General features: G+C 33.6%; 4 protein-coding genes across 9 annotated transcripts in view; 1 reads left to right on the top strand and 3 right to left on the bottom strand.

Moving 5' to 3' along the window:
• On the bottom strand, positions 1-3,739 carry LOC132722478 (uncharacterized). The gene is made up of 2 exons (XM_060706987.1): positions 3,353-3,739; positions 1-2,593 (listed from the first exon to the last, which is right to left on the bottom strand). The coding sequence occupies exon 2, from the start codon at positions 2,542-2,544 to the stop codon at positions 1,588-1,590; it is 957 nt and encodes a 318-aa protein (XP_060562970.1). The 5' UTR covers positions 2,545-2,593; positions 3,353-3,739; the 3' UTR covers positions 1-1,587.
• Positions 3,740-3,954: 215 nt separating this feature from the next.
• LOC132722561 (cytospin-A-like) lies at positions 3,955-10,317 on the bottom strand. 2 transcript variants are annotated; one of them, XM_060707088.1, is made up of 8 exons: positions 9,726-10,317; positions 8,995-9,519; positions 8,708-8,778; positions 6,699-6,847; positions 6,310-6,544; positions 5,804-6,002; positions 5,353-5,487; positions 3,955-4,923 (listed from the first exon to the last, which is right to left on the bottom strand). In XM_060707088.1, exons 2-8 carry the CDS (start codon positions 9,509-9,511, stop codon positions 4,640-4,642), a joined length of 1,590 nt encoding a protein of 529 aa, XP_060563071.1. In that variant the 5' UTR covers positions 9,512-9,519; positions 9,726-10,317; the 3' UTR covers positions 3,955-4,639. The 2 variants fall into 2 exon arrangements, with proteins under 2 accessions (XP_060563071.1, XP_060563064.1); XM_060707081.1 differs by having other exon boundaries at positions 8,995-10,315.
• A 246-nt stretch (positions 10,318-10,563) lies between these two features.
• Positions 10,564-15,312, top strand: LOC132722552 (zinc finger matrin-type protein 5-like). The gene is made up of 4 exons (XM_060707068.1): positions 10,564-10,758; positions 11,606-11,665; positions 12,089-12,163; positions 14,449-15,312. Exons 1-4 carry the CDS (start codon positions 10,632-10,634, stop codon positions 14,685-14,687), a joined length of 501 nt encoding a protein of 166 aa, XP_060563051.1. The 5' UTR covers positions 10,564-10,631; the 3' UTR covers positions 14,688-15,312.
• A 3,811-nt stretch (positions 15,313-19,123) lies between these two features.
• The window catches only part of LOC132722517 (retinal-binding protein-like), a 28,543-nt gene continuing 23,404 nt past the window's right edge, over positions 19,124-24,262 (bottom strand). For 3 of the 5 annotated variants that reach the window (XM_060707029.1, XM_060707041.1, XM_060707035.1), the window contains 2 exons: positions 23,023-23,171; positions 19,124-20,949 (listed from right to left, as the gene is read on the bottom strand). In XM_060707029.1, the coding sequence (XP_060563012.1) occupies positions 20,780-20,949; positions 23,023-23,171 (319 nt within the window). In that variant the 3' untranslated portion in view covers positions 19,124-20,779. Of the gene's footprint in view, positions 20,950-22,170; positions 22,268-23,022; positions 23,172-24,262 lie in introns of all 5 variants that reach the window. The other 2 variants (XM_060707048.1, XM_060707055.1) reach the window with 1 other exon arrangement.

The raw sequence follows: 24,262 nt of genomic DNA, 5'->3' as shown, positions 1-24,262 counted from the left end.
GGAATGTGGAAATCAGTCGATCATACGTATTCTCCCATGTTCATCCCAAAATTTGACCTTCCAAATTGAAAATTAAAAGTATTGTATACTAGTACATTTCAAGATATATGTTTAATCTACGTAAATTCTAAAAGATGAGCAATGAAAACGAACTGGTGGAACTTACAGAATTGACCAAAAAAATACTTATTGAAAATGTTATGGGGACAGATGTCAGATCAGACTATTATTTCTTTCCTCTTGTAGAAAGAGGGTCCTTCTGAAGTACATCCTTATTCTCTGTTTTATATACAAAATGTATATTTACAAGAATAAAAAAAATAAAATATTTTGGTAATATCTGACCTTGTTAGTAAAAAAAACAATACGTATTTTAGTAAAGACGGACAAAGTTCCCATATATTACGAGTGTACGGACCATGGTATATTAGTCATATACGTATTGCATGATATACGGTCCTGTTCAAATTTATTTTTGCCTGTCTATATATAATATTCGGAATTCCGTACCCTTTATTGTATCCATATATTTTCCGCAGTGGTCATAATGGCGTATAATTTCGTTTATAGCGGGATTTTGACACAGGGCGATTGTTTTAATGACATAAAAATAAACGCCCTGTGATAGCGTGACTTTTATCCATAGGGGTGGGGGAAATAAAATCACGTGTACCGAAAAAACTGAGTCGGTGACCCTCTATTTTGTTTAGTCATTTAGACTGAGTATACATTTTAAAGTACGTTTAAAGAAACAAATCAAAAATTTACTTCAGGAATTTTTTAATCAGCCACTTTAAAGCCGAAAATGCGGCTAAACTGAACGTCAAATTTAACACAAAATTAACAATTTTCTTTCCATTTTTCAAACATTTTTCGGCGTAAAACGATAAATTTTATATCAGCTAAAAGGAAAAATAATTTCCGTCAAATGCTGTAGAATTTAAGATATTTTGTCCGCCAATGGCGTTGAAATAACCGTAACAGTTGCCAAGGATACGCAAAGACGTCATGTTCAAAAACGGGCTCTGATGGTCAACTTTGACGCCGTGTGTACAAAAATTGGCTGAAACTATTGAAATAAAATCAACGGAACCTAATCAGAAATATGGTCAACTATTTGCATGCCAATTTTCAAGGCGCTACTCGAAAGTTCGGAAAGTGTCGCGTTCTACCTTAAATAAACGTTAGTATTATAAAATGGTACGTTCAAGATAAAAAAAGGTACTCCGTGTACGGCATATGCATTACATATATTTAAAACAAATGATGAAATTAACAAAAGACATAAAAGTGAATCAACTCATAAAAGTGTATCTTATGAAATGGAAACAAAATATATCGAAGTTTAAAAGAGCATATTCATAATGTTACTAAATATGGACGCATTTGAGGTAGTTTATCAACGTTTAAAGGGATGTTAAGCAGATGGTGAAAATTTTAGAAAGAATACACATCATTCCATGGAAATAAAATCCTACATTCTAAATAGAATTTGATTCCATAATCAAAATGATTTTTTACATAATGATGTAAAATTTCTGACATTTAATATCTTATGAAGCATACTTCTGCTAAACGTTATTCTATTCAATACACCAAGAACACTTGATCCGAAAACAGTTTGTCAAACTTCTCCATAGTTTTTTCTAGTAAATCAGCAGATTTTTGCCTGTGATCTGCCCGTATTACATTCAGTTTGTCTTGTTGAGGGTTAGGTGTTTCAATCTTTTTCTTTTTAAATGCTTCACGTAATAACCTGAATGATCTCCCACTTTTGTCCATCTCTTTGTCTTCTTCAATGTTCTCGTTTGATGATGCTGATCCGAGACTTGAACGAGAACTTCTCCGTGAACCTACTGGTGCACTTCTTACATCTCTTGGCTGTAATGCCGCCATTACTTTAGGCGGTGCTGACTTTCTACGGACGTCGCGGGCGGGAATAAAACGGTGACTTTCAAAATTTGCAAGTGACATTTTTCTCCGCCTAAGAACTCCAGAAGGTGGTTTCTTCGTAATGTTTGTCCACGAGTTTAGAGTCTTTATGAAATGTTTCTGTTGTTCAAGCGTTTTACTTTTATCTAGAAAGGCTTCGTCTTCTGACTCTTCAGAATCACTATCAATTTCATCACTGTCCATATTGAACTTAAACTTAACAGAACTTTTCCCCTCATCCCTATAATATTGTCTGGGAACAATTTCAGTAACAGGGCCTATGTCCGCCTCTTGGTTGCCCTGGAGACGGCCTTTAGACGACTGAACGCGTAGTTGCTGAAACTTGCATTCATTGAAATCTGCAGATTTAGCATCCAAATCCGTTTTAAAGCGACAAATGACCTTCCTGTCATAGTTAAATCTGTCAAGAAAAAGTTTCTTATGTTTTTCCATACTCTTAACATACAAATCCTTTTTCCGAACTGCCATCTCATTAGCGGCGCGAACTTGGGGGCTGTGCTCTTTGTTTATTCGCTGTCCGCTACCAGTGTCAACTGAAAGTGATTTCTTCGTCCTTCGCTGATAATCGAGTCGTCGAATTAACTCCCCCATTTTTATTCTTTGATCAAAATTTCATGAACCGACCATTATGAACCATGAACTGAAATAGACAACAAACAAGTGTATTAAATAGGAGACAGGATATTTAATCTTTATGTTGAAAAAACTGGAAACAAAGTGATCCCTTAGAAGCATTAATCACAACAAAATAACAAGAGAATTGCAGACTCGGTTTTACTGAGTCTGTACATGAAGGATAATGAATACGAGCAACATCCCTCACGCCCCCTAGCACCGGCTTGAGCGGTACTCGATTCTCAACACTCAATAATGCTGGCATCAATGATCCCGAAGGACCAGAAAAATATAAAATCACTGAAGTGAAGTGCGGGGCAACTTTTTACAGCTGCCACACAGCACTTGGCACCTGCTGTTGTGAAGTATAAAAGTCTGGAAACAAAGTGATCCCTCGGAAACATTAATCACAACAAAATTACAAGAGAATTGCAGACTCGGTTTTATTGAGTCTGTACATGAGGGATAATGAATACGTGCAACATCCCTCACGCCCCATAGCACCGGCTTGAGCGGTACTCAATTCTCAACACTCAACAGTGCTGGCATCAATGATCCCGAAGGACCAGAAAAATATAAAAACACTGAAACACGTACAATCACGAATTATTTTTCATTTTGTCCATTTCTAAGCTAAAATTTTCACTTCGTTGTCTACGCTATTTTTATGAAAAAAATAATTCATTTAATAATCGTGTAGGAGGTAATTGGTATTTTACTTGATATGATCAAATTAAGCTGTTTAAACAAATGTATCAAATACAGATGTATAATGAAAACATACCTTGTTTCTGCTATTTCACCAAACTAGTTATTCCAGTTATTATATATAATACCCGTATAAAAATCATTAAAAAACCGCAAAGTTCCGAAGCTGATATTAAAAATAAACCTTAACATATAAACCATCTATTCTTTTCTTTAATTTAAAGGTAACTATGCATGTATTTGCATTTACTATAATTCACATTTATTATTTTACAAGGTGACGATATAATAATTTAAAAGCGAGGATAATTTCCCATGATTCTATAGTGAACCATTGTTCCGTTAGTTTAAGATTATACATTAAACAAAAGAAAACATTTTTCACAGTGATCGGGTTTGAATGTATTGTTTTTGTAACTTGCACTTAAATGTCAGTTTGTCTAAAGTAATTAAATGTCACAATGTGTTGTTGACGAAGATCGAATTATTTTTAAAACATTTTAAAAGAATTAGTAAGTGTTTTGATCTATTTATTTTTTATCAATAAACACTAATATTTCCAATCTAGTTTTCGTTACATTTGGAAACAAAGAGCTGGAGAAAAAGATAAATAAAATGCTTTTATTACTATCATTGATTGAAAATAAATGAATATAGACATCGCTTTATTTATTTATTTATTTATTTATTTGGGGGGATATGGTAGGGTTACATCGTACCAACACAGTGTAGGTTTTAGGGCGACTTTCCAGCTTTACTTGTAAAGGAAGTCCTCGAATATAGAAAAACGCACTAAGTTTCATATAGGAATGTTCCGTACATTTATGGTTTTCATTATTTCTTCATTTAACAGAACTAACGAAAAATAGCACGAAGTACAACATTCCGTCTGTTATGAATTTACATCATCACATAAGTGGGACATTCGTCGGAAGCATTGAACCACTAAATATATTAAATGAAAAAAAACAATAGTAGTCGTTTTTTTGTTGTTGTTTTTTTTTCATCTGAGAAAAGAAATTGTAACATGTCCAATGCCCCTTAGCACCGACTAAAGCAATATTCGGTCTTCAACATACAATACATGTATTAGAATAACTGATCCTTGAAGGGCCAAACAGTGCAACAACTATACATAACTATTATCTTTTTCTCGCCAGGCGTTTGTAGAATTGACAATTGAATCATTGGGCATTAAGAATATGTCAGGGTTACTGACAGGTAAAATTATTTCATCTTGGATAAAAGCAAAAATTTGGAAACAATGTACATTAACATAAAATATGAGAGTTAAACCGATAATCGGTTCTGCAGTTCATTTTAATCAAAACAAAGCAATCAAAATGTCTATGTTGACAATATTTCATCTACGTAAGTTTTTAGGATTCCATCCTGTGCGCGTGGATCTACTTCCCGCTAAAAATGGAGGAAGTGCATATTTCGTCATATCTGCTTTGTGAAGCTTTTGCTGCAGATGTGCCTTTTCTTCTTTAGTTTTCTGTAAATTCTCAACGAGATCAAGATTGGTTTTCTTCAGTTTCTCATTCTCAAGAACGCTTTCTTGAAGTTTCTTTTCGAGATCGAGTCTTTCTTTTTCTTTCTCATCAAGGAGCGTTTTCTGTTTCACTAGCTCGTCTTTAATGTCACCTAGAAAAAATGTCCCGATAACTAGTGTTATTTATGATCCTCTTTTCTATTTCGTTCCCTTAAAATAGTGAAAAACAGAATCCCCAAAGAAAGTCCAACACAAGCAAAATTGAAAATGTTGCAGGATTGGTTTGATTAAGACTATTCCTACTAGTACTTCTAAATTTAGCCAATACACAAACTTTAAGGGAAAGTCTTTCAAATAACAATGTCAAAAAAGAGAAAAAATGTATATACATTAAAAAGAAAATTCAATTTTTTTCTATAAATACAGGATTATCTTCATCTTGTGGCATGGGATTCATCATATTTCACTCCTGGCTACGGCTATCATGAAATATTTATTTTCATACCACTCGATTAAAATAAATCATCTATTTATAGGGAAAAAACTTGAATATCCTCTATTGGTAAAATTGTGTCGTGTACCTGTCTCACGGGCGTGTTTTTCCTGGAGTGTTCGTATATGCTGCTCGAGCGATTTGATCTTCACCTCTAAGTTTTTCTTCTCTTTGTTCAAATGTTGAACTTCTTTCTCTAATGTGAATTTGTCCTTTGTTAAACCTTGTAACAAATAATATGTAAATGTTACAAATAATCTTCAGTCTTAAGTCTTAAAGTCAGTTATGAAATTTTAAATTTCATTTCTACACCCATTACATAACTTTATTAATTTGACACCCCTCATCCCCCCCCCCAATAAAAAAGAGAAAAAACAACAGCTTAGGTGTGGATGGTCGCAACCATAGATCACAGACTATTGCACTATTGGTAATTTAAACATACTTTAGATTTATTCTGAAATATTGTGTTATAATGTCTAGTTTTAAACAATTGCCTCTAAAAAGAGGTTTTAAAATCCTTGAAATGAGTATATTACCCTTTAATCGAGCATGTCTGTCCTCGTGGTCTTCTTTCAATCTTTCCAACATATTCTGTAGTTGTTTGTACTCTCCTTCCTTTGTTTCTAATGTTTTCACCAACTCGTTCTTCTCCTTTTCTTTTTCTTTTATAAGTCTTTCAAGGTGACCAGACCGTCTCTCCAATTGTTTCTCTAAATCTTTATTTTTCTCTTTCACCTAGTTGAAAAACATATTTTGATTTTGAAAAACAATAGATATAATTACATCATATTATTACATCATGTTATTCCTCATCGACATTCCTCATGAAAAATATCACATAAAATATTACTGTAGAGTACTTACTCTTTCGATTGTTCTATTCAAAATTACACAAATGTAAAACCACTAAAAATGAATGCCATTACATTGATAATCTATTTTCATATTAATGTGAAATGCAAAGTTTCTTTTAGGAATCAAAGTAAGCGATGTTTAAGAAAACTAAAATAAACTTAAGGAGACAAAAGCTTGCATTAAATACCTGATCATATTCGGCTTGTTTCAAATCGATTTGAGCTTTGAGGACCTTTACGGTCTCCGTTACAAAGGTAAGTTCAGTTTTCAGTTGTTCTTTATCACCCTTAGTCTTTGCTAAATCATCCTTAAGTTCCGTGTGTTTGCGTTGTAAAATGCGAAGTTCCAGTCGGTCTTCATCGCGGTCCTTCTCGATGTTTGCCCTTAGTTCTCGTAGTTCAACTGTAATTTCTTCTTTCATTCTATAAAATAGATATACAGAGCATAGATATACTTTAGAAGGTAATGAAATACAGCATTGATATATTTCTATAGTGTTACTGTCTGGTAAAATTATTTGAAACTATCAAGGTTTGCTTTTTATTAATGTTTATTATCATTGTATCATTGTAGTACCTATGTAAATCCTCGGGTTTAACGGTGTTGTGTCTGGTATTAGTTGTTATAGAAACAGCCTCGTGTTCTGGTAGAGCAGATGGCACATTAACATTCTTGTCAGGACCGGCCACTCCATTCCGTGGGTCGGGTATAACAATTGAAACACCCTGAAAAATTAATGCAGTTTAACCTGAATCAGAAATTAAGAAACCATTGAAAGATTACACAAATTTTGTACACAAAGTCACATAACTACCTGGAATATATTCTAGGGTCATATCTATTTATCGTACTGCAACGCTGAAACATGAAAGCAATGGTAAACAAAGACGGAGCCCCTAATAACACACAACCAAACAATACCATCTAGCAGGAAAACATAAATGAGCCACGTCATGACAAAACCAACATAATGGGTTTGCGACCAGCATGGATCCAGAGCAGCCTGCGCATCCGTGCAGTCTGATCAGGATCCATGCTGTTCGCTATCAGTTTTTCTACTTGTAATAGGGTTTGTAAGCGAACAGCATGGATCCTGATGCGCTGTATGCGCTGGCTGGTCTGGATCCATGCTGGTCGCAAACGCACTATGTTGGTTTTGTCGTGACCCGGCTCAAATTATTATGCTTGAGACACTTGTCACAGTAAAGAGTTGATCATTTTACAAACATCACCAAATATTTTTACAAAACAAGCTTTCAGATATCGTAATTTTAACATACAAAAAATGTAATTAAATTTTAAAAAAAACTTGTTGACATATAAATAAGAATGAAGCAAAAGTAATATAAATTTAAATCAAATGAGTTTAATCAATTTTGGCGGTTCAATTTGCAGCTATTGGGGACTTTAGTGCTTTTAGTGATCAGTGCATTGCAATGCTAGTCTATCCATTTGTTGATACCTTCTGAATGTCAGTATTTTATATGAAACGCCTAAAAATGATAAATAGATGGTTGACTTACAATCAGTGATAAAAAAGTACGAACAATTGGCTTAGGCCTATCTACGTTTTACAATCAACTTGTGCTCTATTTCGCAATTAGGTCTTTGATGTATATAGGACATATCGTGTTTTGTCACATTTCTGTTAAGGTCAATAGTCTATTAAAGAACCACACCTGCAAAAAGTTGTTTGCGTGATTGTGTTGGCTTCTTTCCATATAAACAGTGTCTTACCATGTGATTCAATGATACAACTTTTTTTTCTTTTTCAAAAAGTACAGAATGATACAATTAAGCATTCAATCGTGCACTTTTCATATTAGTAGCATGTCAAATGTCGTACATATTAAATTGTCTTATGCGCGTATATATGACACCAAATAGGAACTAAATATGGACCAAGTAATACGAGCCAGGAGCGGTGCATTATACAGACACGCAATCAGTGACCATTCGATCACGCAATCAGTGACCATCCGATCATTGGGCTAAAAAATAAGGCGATGATGATCAATTCAGATAGACAATCGAAAATATGTGGGGAAAATATTGAACATTTCGACTTACGAAGTGTACACTAAGAAATAACTCGGCAGTCGGCAAGCAACGTCACGGCAGACGTCGTTCAGTGACGTTATGTTACTTCCCTTGTTTTGTTTGTTTCTATTTGTATGTATGATAAAGGTCATATTGTAAAGCACAGATTTTCGTTACACTTGTCAATATTAAAAAACGAGGATAAAGATAAACGAGGCAAAGCAACGTTCACAGAACGCAGCCCCCCCACCCCCCGACACAATCCAGTCACATCAGTGGGGCACCCAGAATGCACCAAACTAAAAATTGGGAGAAGACACAATGCCGGTGAAAGGAGGTGGGATATGTAATAAGTAAAAAGATAAGAACTAAAAGGGACCAATACGGGAATTATATTGACAAGGGATGTAAGGGGAAAATAAGGGGTAGAAGGGGATGGGAAGATCACAAAACGAGATAAGACGGGCAATAGAAAGAATATACTTACCGTTAACGACAATATAACAAGATAGGAAACCACAAAACGTTCAATTGTATAAGCTTACCTGACGGGGAATTGTTTTATTGCTGATATTAGGTGGACGCCCTATTTGTCGGCTGCTTTGATTTGAACCTTCTGAAATATACAGACGAAACTTGTTTAAAGTTTGATATAATACAGATGGCATCAACTTGTATCCTTTTGTTTTTTGAAAATGTGTTCTTCCTGAAATAGGAATCCATACACTCTTTAACAAGTTATGTAGAAATTTACGAAAATAATTAAAATATCATTTATTTTTATATTTCTAAAGTCATGAATGTATTAAATTGAAGAAATAATCAAACTTACCAGAGGAAACAGACACCTTTGGACTAAGATCACCTGAATGCATTCCTTCTAATTGATTTGCTAAATGACCGTAACCACGTGACCTTAATACTTTCAGAAATACATCATACGCATCGTGCTTACAGTTCAAAAGCAAATACAAGAATTCCTCGACGCTATCCTGGTCAGTTTTGTGACTTCTTTTCAATTCCATCCACTTCTCTGGTGTAACAATCCCTTTTTCTATCAGAGGGTCAATAATATTGCCTACATGCAGTGTTTTCTTGAGGAGTCCCCAATGTTTTAAAATTTTTATCTCATCTTTTGGATATAAACCATTTTTACTGGTATCACGTTCATTTTTATCATCCTTTTCTTGTTTCTTTTTCTCAGTTTCTATATTATCTGTTGATTCACCACGTGAGTTGTCTGCGTTAAATGTATTAATCACGATACGTCTGCCGGCGTCAAAACGCTGATCACTCTTCGCTGTGTGACGTTGGGGTCTGCTAGGGTGAATATTTGGTCCATCTCCCATCCTTAAATCTATCACAAATTAATAAATATTCAGATGAAATTTGTCACGCCCAACATTTGCCAATTTGACCTAGCTATGTTTCGTCAATTTTACAAATTTAATTAAAGAAATCATTTAATTTCAAATTTTTATTACCCAAAATTACTCTATATTTATGTTATGATACTATTTTCTTTAAAAACATAGTATAATCCCTGATAAACGATAAAGAGACCTTCTATAAGTTTAAAACGAAAAAAAATGGTTCCGGTTCTTATATTGCCTCAAGTATTAATTCTGTGAACATATAGTTATAATTCGATCTCCTTTTTAACACTTTTCCTTCTGTCAAGAAGTCAAAAATAGCTCGGGAAGGTTGACACATTTGGATCGGGTAACGTTTTAAATACAAACCTGTCAAAAATATAAACAAAGAAAGATTGTATTGATCAATGCGAATGAACTTGTTACGCAGTTAGTCACCTTTTAAAGGTATTTGTATAGTACATTTTAACAATGTATCAATATAGCTATTTAAGTAGAAATAATAATAACTCGCAATATTTTCCTGGTACATTTGTATTAATCCTACTCTGAAAAAATACTTATAATAAATAATCTAACCTTTTTCAAAAGGGAATATCTTAATTTTGAAAGCCAAACTCCATTTGATGTAATTAATACTATAAATCTGACAGTCATTTTTGTTCGATAAATATTTTCACATTCATTTTCAATTAATACAACTAAAATTAAAGTATAGAGTGCAAAGAATATTCATATGAATCTTACCCCGGCTGCCGGTCCAGACCGAAATATCTTGCTCGATGGTAACTGATGGATACGATCGAGGCGCTGTCTATATCAAGCTTCATTTCCTGTCTGAGACGACAGCAGAAGTTTGATTTTTCTTTTATATTATATACAAACTATATTTCTAAATGAACTTACGAAAACTTCTATACCCGGATACCCGGACTTCTGTTTATAATTATTTTGATAAATATAGTGTTGCCCTAGAGCTAAACTTGTATAACTTATCTGCTTGTTATTATTTGGCAGTATTCAACCTTCGTAGTGAGCAAACGGAAACTCACAAATTAAAGAGATCATATAGCACCGGTTTCCAAATTCGAGAGAGATGGGAAAACGATTTTACTGCGATTTCTGTGATCGGTCATTTGCTGACAGGGGTTTGAATAGGAAAAATCATTTTAAGGGATTGCAACATCAGCGCATGAAGAAACAGCATTATGATAACTTCCGTGGTAAAATAAAAATCGTAAATTTATTCGTACCATAAATTTTCGTAAGCAAAAATTATGTATAGGTAATAAGGTATATCAGTTTATACTGTTAGATATACAGAAAATAATATTTATTATTATTTTAATTTGTTCCGTTTTATTTCTAAAAATATATATGTTGCAGAATGATTGATAAAACACTAAAGGTGATGGTATTAAACCTGATAACGATTCGTCCCACTGACGATTCGCCCCATAACTATTCGTCCTCATTTTAGTGATGATAAACATAACACTAGCTATAAAAGCTTTTACCGACACAACAGACTATCCTTAAACATGCAAACAAACAACCTGTATAAAAAATATATAAAGTGACAATAATGTTCATCTATGACCAAAAGCTATACAATTAATTAAGATAAATAAAAACAAGTGTGGGTTCTTGGTTTAAAGACACAAACTTTGAAAGTAACATATGCATTTTTGACTTTTATATAATTTTAATTTATATAAAGTGCCATATGGCTAGACAATACAGTGTGTCCTGGCTAGCTGGACGTGACTCACATACAGCTTATTTGATAACTTTTGGCAAACCATATGACTAGCCACTTCCATAAAACAATGCACCATTACATGTATTCTTGATTGAATTTTATATTATTTGTTAAGACAATAGAATGAATGCAATAAAATAAAATCAGTACAGTAGAAATAAGAATACAATGGTAAGCCTACAAAAATTACTGTTTAAGTATTACCGTTTTATCTTGTCAGCATGGTGACCACACCTTTGTATCACACTGAAGTATATTATTTTATGTATACATAGTTTTTATAGTAGCTATTTATTTCATATTTTCAGATGCTGCTTCCATTCTAGCTGAGGATTCAAGTAAAACACCATGCAAAAGATTCTTTATGGGTATGTTTGAAATTTCAATTTTACTAATTTTATTCAATTTTTGCCAATAATTTGCAACTCAGTATATAAAACATTATGTAATCTAGCTCCATGGACATTGTTATTGGTAAACTAACATTTTTGTAAAATTTATAAAATTTTCTTTATTTTCACTAAATTATTCTTTTATCAATTTTTAATATAGCATTACTTGCTTTTGGTATTTGATTCATTTTGCTGATTAGATGCAAATTAAAAATTTGATATCGACATAGATTTGACCAAATGTTACAGATGAGCAATATAGGGCCCTCTTGTTCATTTGGAGATTTTTAGAGTGGGGAGCCAAAAAAAGTATAATATAGGCAGTTAAATTAACTTAGGATCAGTTGATGGAAATGGTGTAATGAATATTGGTTTTAGACAGTTCCTCTCTATTCACAGGCTCTTGTGATTATGGTGATGGTTGTAAATTCTCTCACATGACACCAGAAAAAAGGCAGTTCCTTCAACAACAAGGTATGGGCAACGTTGAAAATAATCATTTATTTCATAACCTTTTCCCTCATATAGATGTGTTTTGACAGCTTATTGCCCTCCCCCTTCCCCCTTTTTGAGGCCTCAAACAGTGAAAAAACACTCTATTTAGGCCCCAAACACTGTTTTGCATCTGAGAAATGTTGTTAAAAAAGTCACCACTTTTTCGGCACCACCCCCTATCCAAATGGAACATCAGGGGTTTGCTAGAAGGGGGATGTGCCCCCTTCTGTTTGGAAGGTTTGAAGGGGGTCAGTAGTCCCTCTCATCACCAAGAAAATTTTGGACATTTGACAGGCTAAAAATGGCCTCAGGTCGATCTTAGGGTAACTAGTAACCGAATCTGAAAGCCTTTTACTCTATCTCAATTCATTGAGAAGTTGTGCACTTTGAAATCAATTTTGATAGAAAAAAAGCAATGCAAAATAGTGATTTTTGGCAATTTTTTTATGTTCCCCTATTGCCATGGTAACAGGAAATTTATGATTGAGCATGCTGTTACAGAGTCAACATTTGTGCCAAGTTTCATCAGTATTGAAGCATTTTTCATAGTTACATAGCAGTTTCAACTTGTAACAGGAGGCTTTTCAATGAAAACGGCCATTTTTCACAATTTGCTCATGGGGTTAAAGATTATGGCAGCACGCCTCCAGATTCCTGCTAAATTTCAAAAATTTATTAAAATGTTAAATATTGTGAAGTGAACAAAGAAAATACTTTATACATTGCAAACAAAAATAAGTAAAAATATGCAAAAAATAGCCTTCACTGCATAAGTAACGCAGAAGAAATATGGTGATAAATACTGCAAAATCAGTCATTAATTGAATATAGCTTGTAATTTTTTACTGAAAACTTTTTACTTCTATTTAAATTAAATTACATATATTTATATTACAAATTTGATTTTCTTGAAATATTTTGGTTCATCTAGAGAAATGCAGTGAACACACAGTTTCAGAAATTTGAGCCGCGTCACGACCAAACCAACATAGTGCATTTGCGACCAGCATGGATTCAGACCAGCCTGCGCATCCGCGCAGTCTGATCAGGATTCATGCTGTTCGCTTACAAACCCTATAGCAAGTAGAGAAACTGATAGCGAACAGCATGGATCCTGATCAGACTGCGCAGATGCTCAGGCTGGTCTGGATCCATGTTGGTAGTAAACGCACTATGTTGGTTTTGTCATGACACGGCTCATTTATATTTTAAGAAAAAAAATATAAAATGAATAAGTATTCTTGGTCCATACACATGCTTAAATGCATTTGTTACTAAAGTTAGAATCTATCTCTCTGAATATATTTCAGCCTGTTTCTAATGTAATAAATGTAGTACGAACTACATGTATCTCTGCATGTTTAATAAGATTAATTAGTAATGGAAGTGCCTTATGATAGCTTGACACAAGTGTTAGTAATGAACAGACTTCCTCAAGTTTTCTGAATGTTGGCATGATAAAGGTGTTTTGCTGTAAAGCAAGCATTGAAATATTGAGTCTGAATTTAGAACATGTATTGGTTAGTTCACATCAGTAAAAAAAGAAACAGGAGGAAATTTTCTATCTTTAAGACAGGGCTTTGTGAATTCTGATACAGTTAAAAATAGTTTATTTAAAGGTGCATTTTTATCTCAACTATTCAAAGAAAAGAGGTCTATCCTACTTACCTGTACATAGATTATGGCAGCGTAGTAACATTTAAGTTAGAGCTTTATATGCAACTTCATTTACAACTTCATTATCTCATCATCCACTGAAGATAACCAGTATTTGCTTGTTGCTTCACTGTCACACATGTCTTTAGGTCAGTTTCTAAGGCCCATAGCTGTTGTGTGAAATTTTACTTAATAATGACTAACTTTCTGTTAAAAGTTTTACATGCAAGAAATCTTCGAAACTAAAGAAAGTATTGAAGCTTCTTCACACACCTTAGTGATTATCATTAAAGAGAAAACTCATAATTATGTCATATATTTTCAATAAAATCATCCTCTTTATTATTTTTCTACATTATCGATGCTCTTGTTTTACTATCAGTCATTAATAGGCCTAATTGTCAAACATGCTAACCCACAGACAGCTCTTGTTATTCTGTTGACAAAAGAGAAATTTCTTCACATTTACTTCCTTACTAAATTTGTTTATGATATGATATATGAATGTGTTGTTTTAAAATTTTATGTGTTATTTTTAACCAATCAGAAAATTGTTAAAGCTTTTTTTAGTCAAATTAATTTCTATTTTCATTCAATTTCTATTTTAGTTACTAATGATAAAGAGGAGAAGGAAAGAAGACTTATGTTAGAGGGATCAGAGCCTACATTAGAAGAGTGGTTGGAGAAAAGAAACAAGAAACTCAGGAAAGATAACCCATCTGAAAATAGACCAGACATACATTATGAGTTACCTCCCTTCCTAATGCATGTACCAAATCTGCCTCCATCATTGCTACCTCCAACTGCTGAAGAGCTGATAAATAAACCTCACTGTGAATGGGGATGAAATGTAAATGAAAGACACAAAGACTAGCTTTACAAAGACTGTAGAGGGATATGAAAAAAAGTTGTGTCTTATTGAAAAAGGAAATTATACCAATAGTATTGGCAATATGTTTGTGTGAACCCTACCAGCATTTTGCAATATACTTGTGTAAACGCTACCAACAGGTCTGGCAATTCCCTATCAGCAGATCTGGCAATATTCTTCAAGTCTTGTGTGAACACAACCAACAGGTCTTACAATATACTTGTGTCGACCCTACCAATAGGTCAGACAATGAACGTGTGTGTACCCTGCCATCAGAACTGGCAATATACTTGTGAGGACCGACCATGCCAGCATATCTTGCAATGTACACATGTGAACCATACCAATAGATCTTGCAATGTATTTGTGTTGATGCTACCAACAGGTCTTGCAATATACTTGTGTGAACACTGCCAGCAGATCTGGCAAATATACTTGTGTGGCAATATACTTGTGTTGACGCTACCAATTGGTCTTGCAATATACTTGTGAAGACATTATAGCTACAGGTCTGGCAATATACTTTAGTTAACCCTATAATATACATTATACTTGTATTGACCACACCAATAGATCTGGCAATAAATTCATTGCATTGTTACATTACAATGTTATTGTATTATTTCAAGAATATAAAAATCTTGTAACACATTTTTAGCTCGACTATTCGATAAGAATAAGAAGAGCTATTGTAGTCATCCGAGTCCGCGTCAGCGCAACCACTTATTAGCTCGACTTTTCTATGAAAAGGGGAGCTATCCTACTCGCCCCGGCGTCGGCGTCACACCTTGGTTAAGTTTTTCGTACCACCCCACTTTATTTCAGAAGTATTACAAGTATGGCTTTGAAACTTACCATACTTGTTCACCATCATAACCTCCATCTACAGACAAGAGTACATAACTCTGTCAAGGTTTTTGACAGAATTATGGCCCTTTTTTGACTTAGAAAGTGTATTGAGCTTGGTTAAGTTTTTTGTACCACCTCACTTTATTTCAAAACCATTGGAGGTATTGCTTTGAAAACTGACCATACTTGTTTACCATCACGACCTTCATCAACAGACAAGAGGACATAACTCTGTCAAGGTTTTTGACAGAATTATGCCCCTTTTTGACTTAGAAAATACATTGAATATGGGTAAAATCCACTTATTGCCTTAACCCTTTGAGATATTGCTTTGAAACTTTTAATGCTATTTCACATCATTACCCCCATCTGTACGCAAGAGAAGGTAACTCTGTCAAGGATTTGTTTTAAAAATTAAGGCCTTTTATCGACTTAGAATCTTGGTTAAGTTTTTAGTACCAGTCCACTTTTTGACTGAACTGTTTGAGATATTAATTTGAAAGTTGGAATACTTGTTTACAATCATGATTCCCAAACATGTCCAGGAGAAGGTAATTCTGTCAAAGATTTTATTTGAATTATGGCCCTTAACTGTCAATGTTTTGTATTATAGGCAAGCACTAAAAAACTTAAAAAATCTAAAAAAATTCATTCCTATCCACTTGTTCACTTTACCATAAATTATGTCATATAAACATTGCTGTAATATTCAAGGGTATCAAACAACTAGTTATTTTTCTCTTTTGTACTTGAAATAGATTTCTTGAAAAATTATGTTATTATGTCATTTACCAAGGTGTTCTGAGTGACGTAAAAATACCTTATTCTCTCAAAGTGGGTTTAATACTATTAATTTATTTAAGGCTCAACTCAGTTTTTTTTTCTTTCTTACCAGCCCTCTTTTGACTTAAACATTTCAAACTTTGCTGCAGTGTTCAAGGGTATCACACAATTCAGTAAAATAATTCTTCACTAAATATCTTAATGCTCATGGCCATTGTTCACTTTAAAAATACAGAGATTCTTGTATTGCCTTTTACTGCAAAAACTTTTTTTATTGGCAAGCAATAAAAAAGTCGAGCGCGCTGTCTTACGGACAGCTCTTGTGTTAAAGTTTTTGTAATACCTCAAATATTTTCAAAGTCCATTTACATATGGCTTTGAAACTTTGCACACTTATTCACCATCATGACCCCAACCTATAGACAGGAGGAGGTAACTGTATCAAGCACTTTGTCAGAATTATGCCCCTTTTTAGCTCGACTATTCAATAAGAATAAGTAGAGCTATTGCAGTCACCCGAGCGTCGGCGTCAGTTTCGGCGTCTGCGTCGGCGTAACCACTTATGTTAAAGTTTTTGTAATACCTCAAATATTTTCAAAGTTCATTGACATATGGCTTTGAAACTTTGCACACTTGTTCACCATCATTACCCCAACCTGTAAACAGGAGGAGGTAACTGTATCAAGCATTTTTTTTTACTATCAAGCACTAAGAATAGTCGAGCGTTGCTGTCCTACCGACAGCTCTTGTTTGACTTAAAATTTACGTAAAAGTTTTTGTAATACCTCAAATATTTTAAAAGTCCATTGACATATGGCTTTGAAACTTTGCACACTTGTTCACCATCATGACCCCAACTTGTAGACAGGAGGAGGTAACTGTATCAAGCATTTTGACAGAATTATGACCCTTTTTCGACTTAGAATTTACATTAAAGTTTTTGTAATACCTCAAATATAATCAAAGTGTATAAACTTATGGGTTTGAAATTTTGCACACTTGTTCACCATCATGACCCCAACCTGAAGACAGGAGGAGGTAACTGTATCAAGCATTTAGACAGAATTATGCCCTTTTTTTCGACTAAGATTTCATGTTCAAGTTTGCATACCACCCCTAATTATTTTCATATTTTATTGACATCTGGCTTTGAAACTAGTTGAAATATTATATGCTTCTTTGATAGCGTAATAGGACTCTCTCCAAGGCCTTTATTTAAAGAAAAATTTTGCCATTTTGTAAACTTAGAAAATTTTACATTATCAAGGCTCTTTTACTATCAAGCACTAAGAATAGTCGAGCGTTGCTGTCCTACCGACAGCTCTTGTTTATGGTTTTATATCATAAATATAATGCTCAAATGAATATTTATCAATATTGTAAGTTTCAAAAAGCATTATTTGTAAAAAATATTACCGAATTTACATTTTCATGTTAATAAAGGGAGGTAATTAGACATTCATTTTCTATAAAGTCCAAGTCAAATTTTTCACTAAGAAATGAATGCATATATTTTAAAGATTACATATAATGTAGAAAAATATTTGCAGTACATATTTTATATGTTCTTGACCTTGAACCCAATGACCCCTAACACCACCAAACAATACAGAACCACCCTAAGTTTTTACCGACAAAATATGAGATATATAACTTTTGACTGACTAGTTAGCCATTGAATATGATGCAAATTCACTGGTAGAATGTCAAATTGACCAGGCGTGTGACAGACTGACAAACGCATGGACATATAAGGTGACAATAATATACTCCTTTCATTCGGGGAGCATAAAAACACAAGGTGTATACCGCAGTCTCGGTTTGGTTCAGTTTTATGTGCAATATCTGCCATTAAACCCTCCCCTACTACCTTGCCAAGCACCGGTTTCCACAACACTTGAAGCGCTTGTTGCTGACTTCAAATCAGTTGCACTTCGCTTATGTGGGTTTAAATTGAATCAAGGACTTTGATTTTTTATATGAGGAAGATATCCAGCTAAATTATGAAGATCGGAGGTTCTTCTCGACTGTCCGCTTTATAGTGCCTGATATAATACACAAGAGCATCTGAGGTCTTCCTCCATTAGTAAAGCTTAAAGGTCGCCATGTGACGTTTACAGTGTCAGTGTGATGTGAAATCGTTAAGTTAAACACACTAATTTCAGGTGCTCTTTCACCAGTGAGACATGTTGGTATGATCAGTATAACTACCAATCTATGCCTTAGACAATCGACAATTTGAATCTCTCGGATAGGGACTTATTGAAGGCTTTCCTTTTCCAGATCGACAGAAAACTCGGCTATATAACATAATATTTGTGTCATAATTAAAGGCACAGTATATCTTCATGATCTATATTTAATCTTTAGAAAAGAAAAACACGAGCTTGTAAGGTTTAAATAACGGTTGAAGATCATGTTAACTGTTTATTAACAAACGGTTTAAGAAGATGTTAACCTGCTAATTGCTTATTAACTGAAGAAAGTGAAGCTAAAATTATTTGTCATAAAATTAAAAGTAGCAAAATGTAAACAAAGTAATATTTTGTCTTCAATACTAAATCATTAATAATTTTACTAAATGTCAAAAAGCAACAGAAGCAAAAATGATGATAATTGGCCAATGTGTAACTTTTAAGAAACTATAATGTCACTCTAGAAATAAAAAAAAGCTTTTGGGAATCAAAAAGGGCATACTTGGACATAATGGGCCTTTAATAAATTAACGTAGATATTACAGACTTATTTAAACTGGAATTGAAATAACGCATATATAGATATATGTAGTAGATCTTTTATTCATTTGTACAATATAAGATAATAAATACATTCTTTATATCATATATTAACACAGAAACAATATATATGTTATACATATAAAAATAAACACAAACACTGAAATTTATATACATAGAAATAAAAGCCATTTCATCGACACATATTTTATATATGTTAATATCATAGTATACATGTAAAACATAAAACTTAGTTTTAAAAACTTGTTTCTCTTCGTATCCACGAGGTAACATAAATTTTACAAATTTTAGAGGCATATAAAAATAACACCAGATATCATAATTGGCAAGTACTGTACATGTGTGTAAGGTCACTATTAGGTCATGCATAATGCTATGTAAACGTTCAAAATAATAGATAGATGCAAAAAATAAAATTTACTAAAATTTTGTTTGGAAAAAAACACCAAAAATAGAAAAAAATGAAAATAGGCGTCTCTCTTTACCTACTACATGTATTTTGTAAATAATAATGAATGAGTTGTTTTTGCGTAGGTACGTCAAGTAGCTAAAATGAGTGATGGATTTCTAATATCTAATATGGTCCTTCATTGTGATTACCAATATATCTTAAAATAACAGGTGTATGTAAAAATTTGATATGCAATTATTTTATATTTGTGTTATTCTCCGATTTGAAATTCATGGAAGGCCACAAATGTAATAGTGTTATACTCTTGGAAGGCCACCAATGTAATAGTGTTATACTCTGGTTTGAAATTAATGGAAGGCCCAATGTAATAGTGTTATACTCTGGTTTGAAATTTATGGAGGGCCACAAATGTAATAGTGTTATACTCTGGTTTGAAATTTATGGAAGGACACCGATGTAATAGTGTTATACTCTGGTTTGAAATTTATGGAAGGCCACCAATGTAATAGTGTTATACTCTGGTTTGAAATTTATGGAAGGCCCAATGTAATAGTGCTATGCTCTGGTTTGAAATTTATGGAAGGCCACAAATGTAATAGTATGATATAATTAACCTGCTACTCAATATATGCTTGTAAACAGCAGACATATCTTATGTATAAATTCATTTTATTCAATCACACTTCATTATTCGTCATGGAAAGTTTTCACGTAAACAGCTTGACATATATTACCAGATATTAGAAGAAGAAGAAGAAGAAAAAGATCATTGATAGGTCCTTTAAATTTCCGCACTACACGTTAAATTTACATGTACATGTACTAAAGATGCGTCTGGCGATTTTGGGTCCTTAAATGTATATAGTATTAAATATATGTTTTTCCTCTTTCAAATAGTCAGTAATGTCACCATTAAGGACTTAACGAAAAAGTGTATTTCGTAATTGGCATATAGAAAAGTTATGCTTACATTGAACACAGAGTAAATTTTCTAAACAATGCCCATTTTATACTATAAGCACCAAAATTAATTACATGTACGTTGACATTCAATATAACCTTGATTTATAATTAATTACGTTGACTTTCAAATTATAACCTTGATTTATAATAAAGTACGTTGACATTCAAATAATAATCTTGATTTATAATTAATTACGTTGACTTTCAAATTATAACCTTGATTTATGACATCACTTTTATGACATCACCACAAGCACCAAAATCGCTAGACCGGCTTATATCGATTTAAAATAAAGCGATCATGATCACAAGTGTGTAGTTTCAAATTTTTCTTCAAGCGTTTTCCAGTCGCCCATTTCAACCAAGTCATTTATTTCTGATCGCACATATTCGTCGTCAACTTCAATTACCTCTCCTATATAGTAAATGTTCTTTGATCTTGTCCAACTGAAGGAATTGTCAAAATAAAGTAAATCTGAAAACATATAAGTATTTAAACTTAACAAAGTGATTTGAATTTAATTTGTAAATAACATATACAGTGCAGTTAAATTCATGTACATCGGCAAATTTCGGTACTTTCCTTATGTTATAAAGATGATAGAGCATCGTCAAAGAAACGTCCTCACTAATTTCAAAAATGAAATATATGACTTGTGCACATGTATAATAAATGAAAAGTGAGGAACTTAACTGACCGATTAAGTTTGAGTGCTTAATGTTAAGAATAAATATACCTCTATCAGTTGAATGTAAGACACCGTAAGTGATATCATTAATTGAGCTGCCAACAGTATAGAGACTGGCCCAGGGACAGACTAGACCGATGTGCAGGCTGGCCTGGCTCTATACTGGTGGTCACGGCTCATTTCTTTCGGTTACAACAAGTAAGGGTCAATAAAAAGAAGGGTCGAAAAATTGAAAATACCAGTCTTGTTTGGAGTAAACTGACCTGCATGCAAACAATGTCCTATGGGATTATTGTTTAATATTCAAACATCAGATATATTTCAAAGTTGTGTACATCAATGATGTGGTTTTTATGTTTTATATTTGTCTAAAAACTTAATGTTGTTAAATCATTCCGTTTCATCACAACAATGATCATACACTTATATTGATGTGGAATGTCCGAAGGATGAATGATACATGTACGCTTTGAAATAGCGCACGTAAAGTATTTTATAAACAGTTAAAACAATCATGGGAGCAGAAGCAAAAAAGGGCACAGAAGATAATGAGCGTTGTTTCATGAAGCTAGGAAAACATCCTCTGTTTTCACGTTTCAGTACAAGATCCTAACCATATTTAAGTGTTTAATAGTATTTGTGAAAAAGGTTTGACATGGCTGAGGGAAACAAAACATAATGTGCGTGGGGAAAGTGAATATCATGAATAATTCCTGATTCATGCATACGACCATTGGCTGTGCTTGTGAACATTTATGTCTTGGTTTGTCTTCTATGCATTCTTTTTCTGTTACAACGTTGTAGACTGATGAAATAGTTGTTTACATGCAGTTATAAATTTACAATAATTGTGCTGAACTAAGTATAACAGTAATCGGCTACGTCAGTATCTGACTTTTATGAATATTTGGAAACGTCGCAAATGTCGTGCACACATTTTAGCACGTTTTTCTCATGCATAAGCAACGATAACAACATCTACATTCGCTTATATATATGATAATTACTGGTCGTTCATGATTTCCTCTTGTTGTACAACCTCTGTCCAATATTTTATTACTTTTTCTTTCACCCAACTGAACGAATTACTAAATACAAGTATGTCTGAAAATAACCGGTATCAAATTTTTGTATTAAACAAATATATTTGTTCGCCATCTAGTTACAGATAAACAAGTAAGGTAGGTCTTTGAATAGGTTCCCTAATAAATTCATCTTTTGTACAGTAATATCTCGTTTTACTTGACGCCATGCCATTAACGAGAACCTATCATGTGCTCCTCTAAAACCTAGAAAGCTTTTGCATTGAACACACTGTTTGGCCGTATGACGATTTCAAACGTTTTAATTTGACTTCCTTAAAATAATGATTTTTTTATATATATTATGCCTTCTAAATATATCAGACAGCACTAGCTAAATGTAATATGTTTAAAGGTTTTCTAAGGTGAGGGAGACCTTTTATAGGAATTTATAGGAATTAGTTGTTCACCACTTTTGTTCTTTAAAAAGTACACCTTAGTGTCTCGCCCTTTCTTAAAGACGAATGTGTTTGCATTACTAAATTTCTGTTACATTGTATTAATGTTTTATTACAAATGATTTATGATCCAATCACATATATTATTATAACAATGCTGATTTATTTCTCCTGTACTGTTTACATATAACGTGCCCCTCCATGTGCCAAAAACGGTCACGACACAAGCCTCTACCATACCTCACAAATTATTTACATTCCAATACCCTGCGAATTATACCAAGAGCGAAACTGAAAATACTCTAATACAATAGTTTCTGTAAAACCATATCTTAAAATTAATTTACATTTCTAAGCTAACGGAAACCACTAAACTTACAAGTTCCGGTTTCTTTGCACGTGATACTGCCGTCTTCCGCCACGTGCTGGCTATTGACACGTTTCATGGGTAAAATAACTGACGTCACGCCGTTCTTTCTGAAGTTTACACCGAAACCTATATCATAGTCTTCCGTCTTGAACTCCCATCTGTGTGAATACACGAATTGTTAACACATCTGTGTAAATCAGGGTATTTCAATACATGAATTGTGAACAAATCTGTGTAAGTAATAGAAAGAGCACCGAAACAAGAGGCTATCTGATTTGTACGAGGGGGCGTAGCCCCGAGTATAAATCAGATTGCCGAGTGTTTTGGTGTTCTTTCTCTTTTGTATCATAGTCAAACATAAAAACACGTTCCCTGTATCACAATATGAAACCCCGGCAAAAATGAACCAATGAACGAACATCTGGATATGACATTTCTGTCGCTTTCCCTTTCTCTACCGTCACAATATGTAAACCCCAGCAAAAATGAGCCAATCAATGGGCATGCTCTGGAGTGCGGGTAACTAATACCCGCACTCCAGTTAACGCACGGTGCATGTATATGTATACGATTTAATCCTGACACATTTTCAACAGAAAGGTCTCCAAACTATGATACAAATACATGAATTGTGAACACATGTAATAGAAAGAGCACCGAAACACGAGGCTATCTGATTTGTACGAGGGGGCGTAGCCCCCGAGTATTAATCAGATTGCCGAGTGTTTTGGTGTTCTTTCTCTTTTGTATCATAGTCAAACATAAAAGCACGTTCCCTGTTGTCACAATATGAAACCCCGGCAAAAATGAACCAATGAACGAACATCTGAATATGACATTTCTGTCGCTTTCCCTTTCTCTGCCGTCACAATATGTAAACCCCAGCAAAATTGAGCCAATCAACTGGCATTATCTGGAGTGCGGGTAACTAATACCCGCACTCCAGTTAACGCACTGTGCATGTATATGTATACGATTTAACCCTGACACATTTTCAACAGAAAGGTCTCCAAACTATGATACAACGTTCATGTAAAACATTATAATAATTGTGTACAAGCTTCAGCTTTATCTTTACAAGAAAGCTTTATCACCTCGTGACAAATACAGAGTTATTTGATTCATTTACTTTATACTTCGAAATAAAAAAAAATTAATTTTCAAGTTACAATAATTGTTCCCCTTTATCACAGAATTTTCGCGCCGTATTTGAGATAAAAGTGCGTGAACAATATAATCATATAACACC

The sequence above is a fragment of the Ruditapes philippinarum genome, unplaced genomic scaffold, assembly GCF_026571515.1.
Source record: "Ruditapes philippinarum isolate M1 unplaced genomic scaffold, ASM2657151v2 ctg2081_1_1_1_1, whole genome shotgun sequence".
Taxonomy (NCBI): domain Eukaryota; kingdom Metazoa; phylum Mollusca; class Bivalvia; order Venerida; family Veneridae; genus Ruditapes; species Ruditapes philippinarum.
The sequence above is the reverse complement of the archived record's forward strand: the minus strand, read 5'-3'. Positions and strand labels throughout refer to the sequence as shown.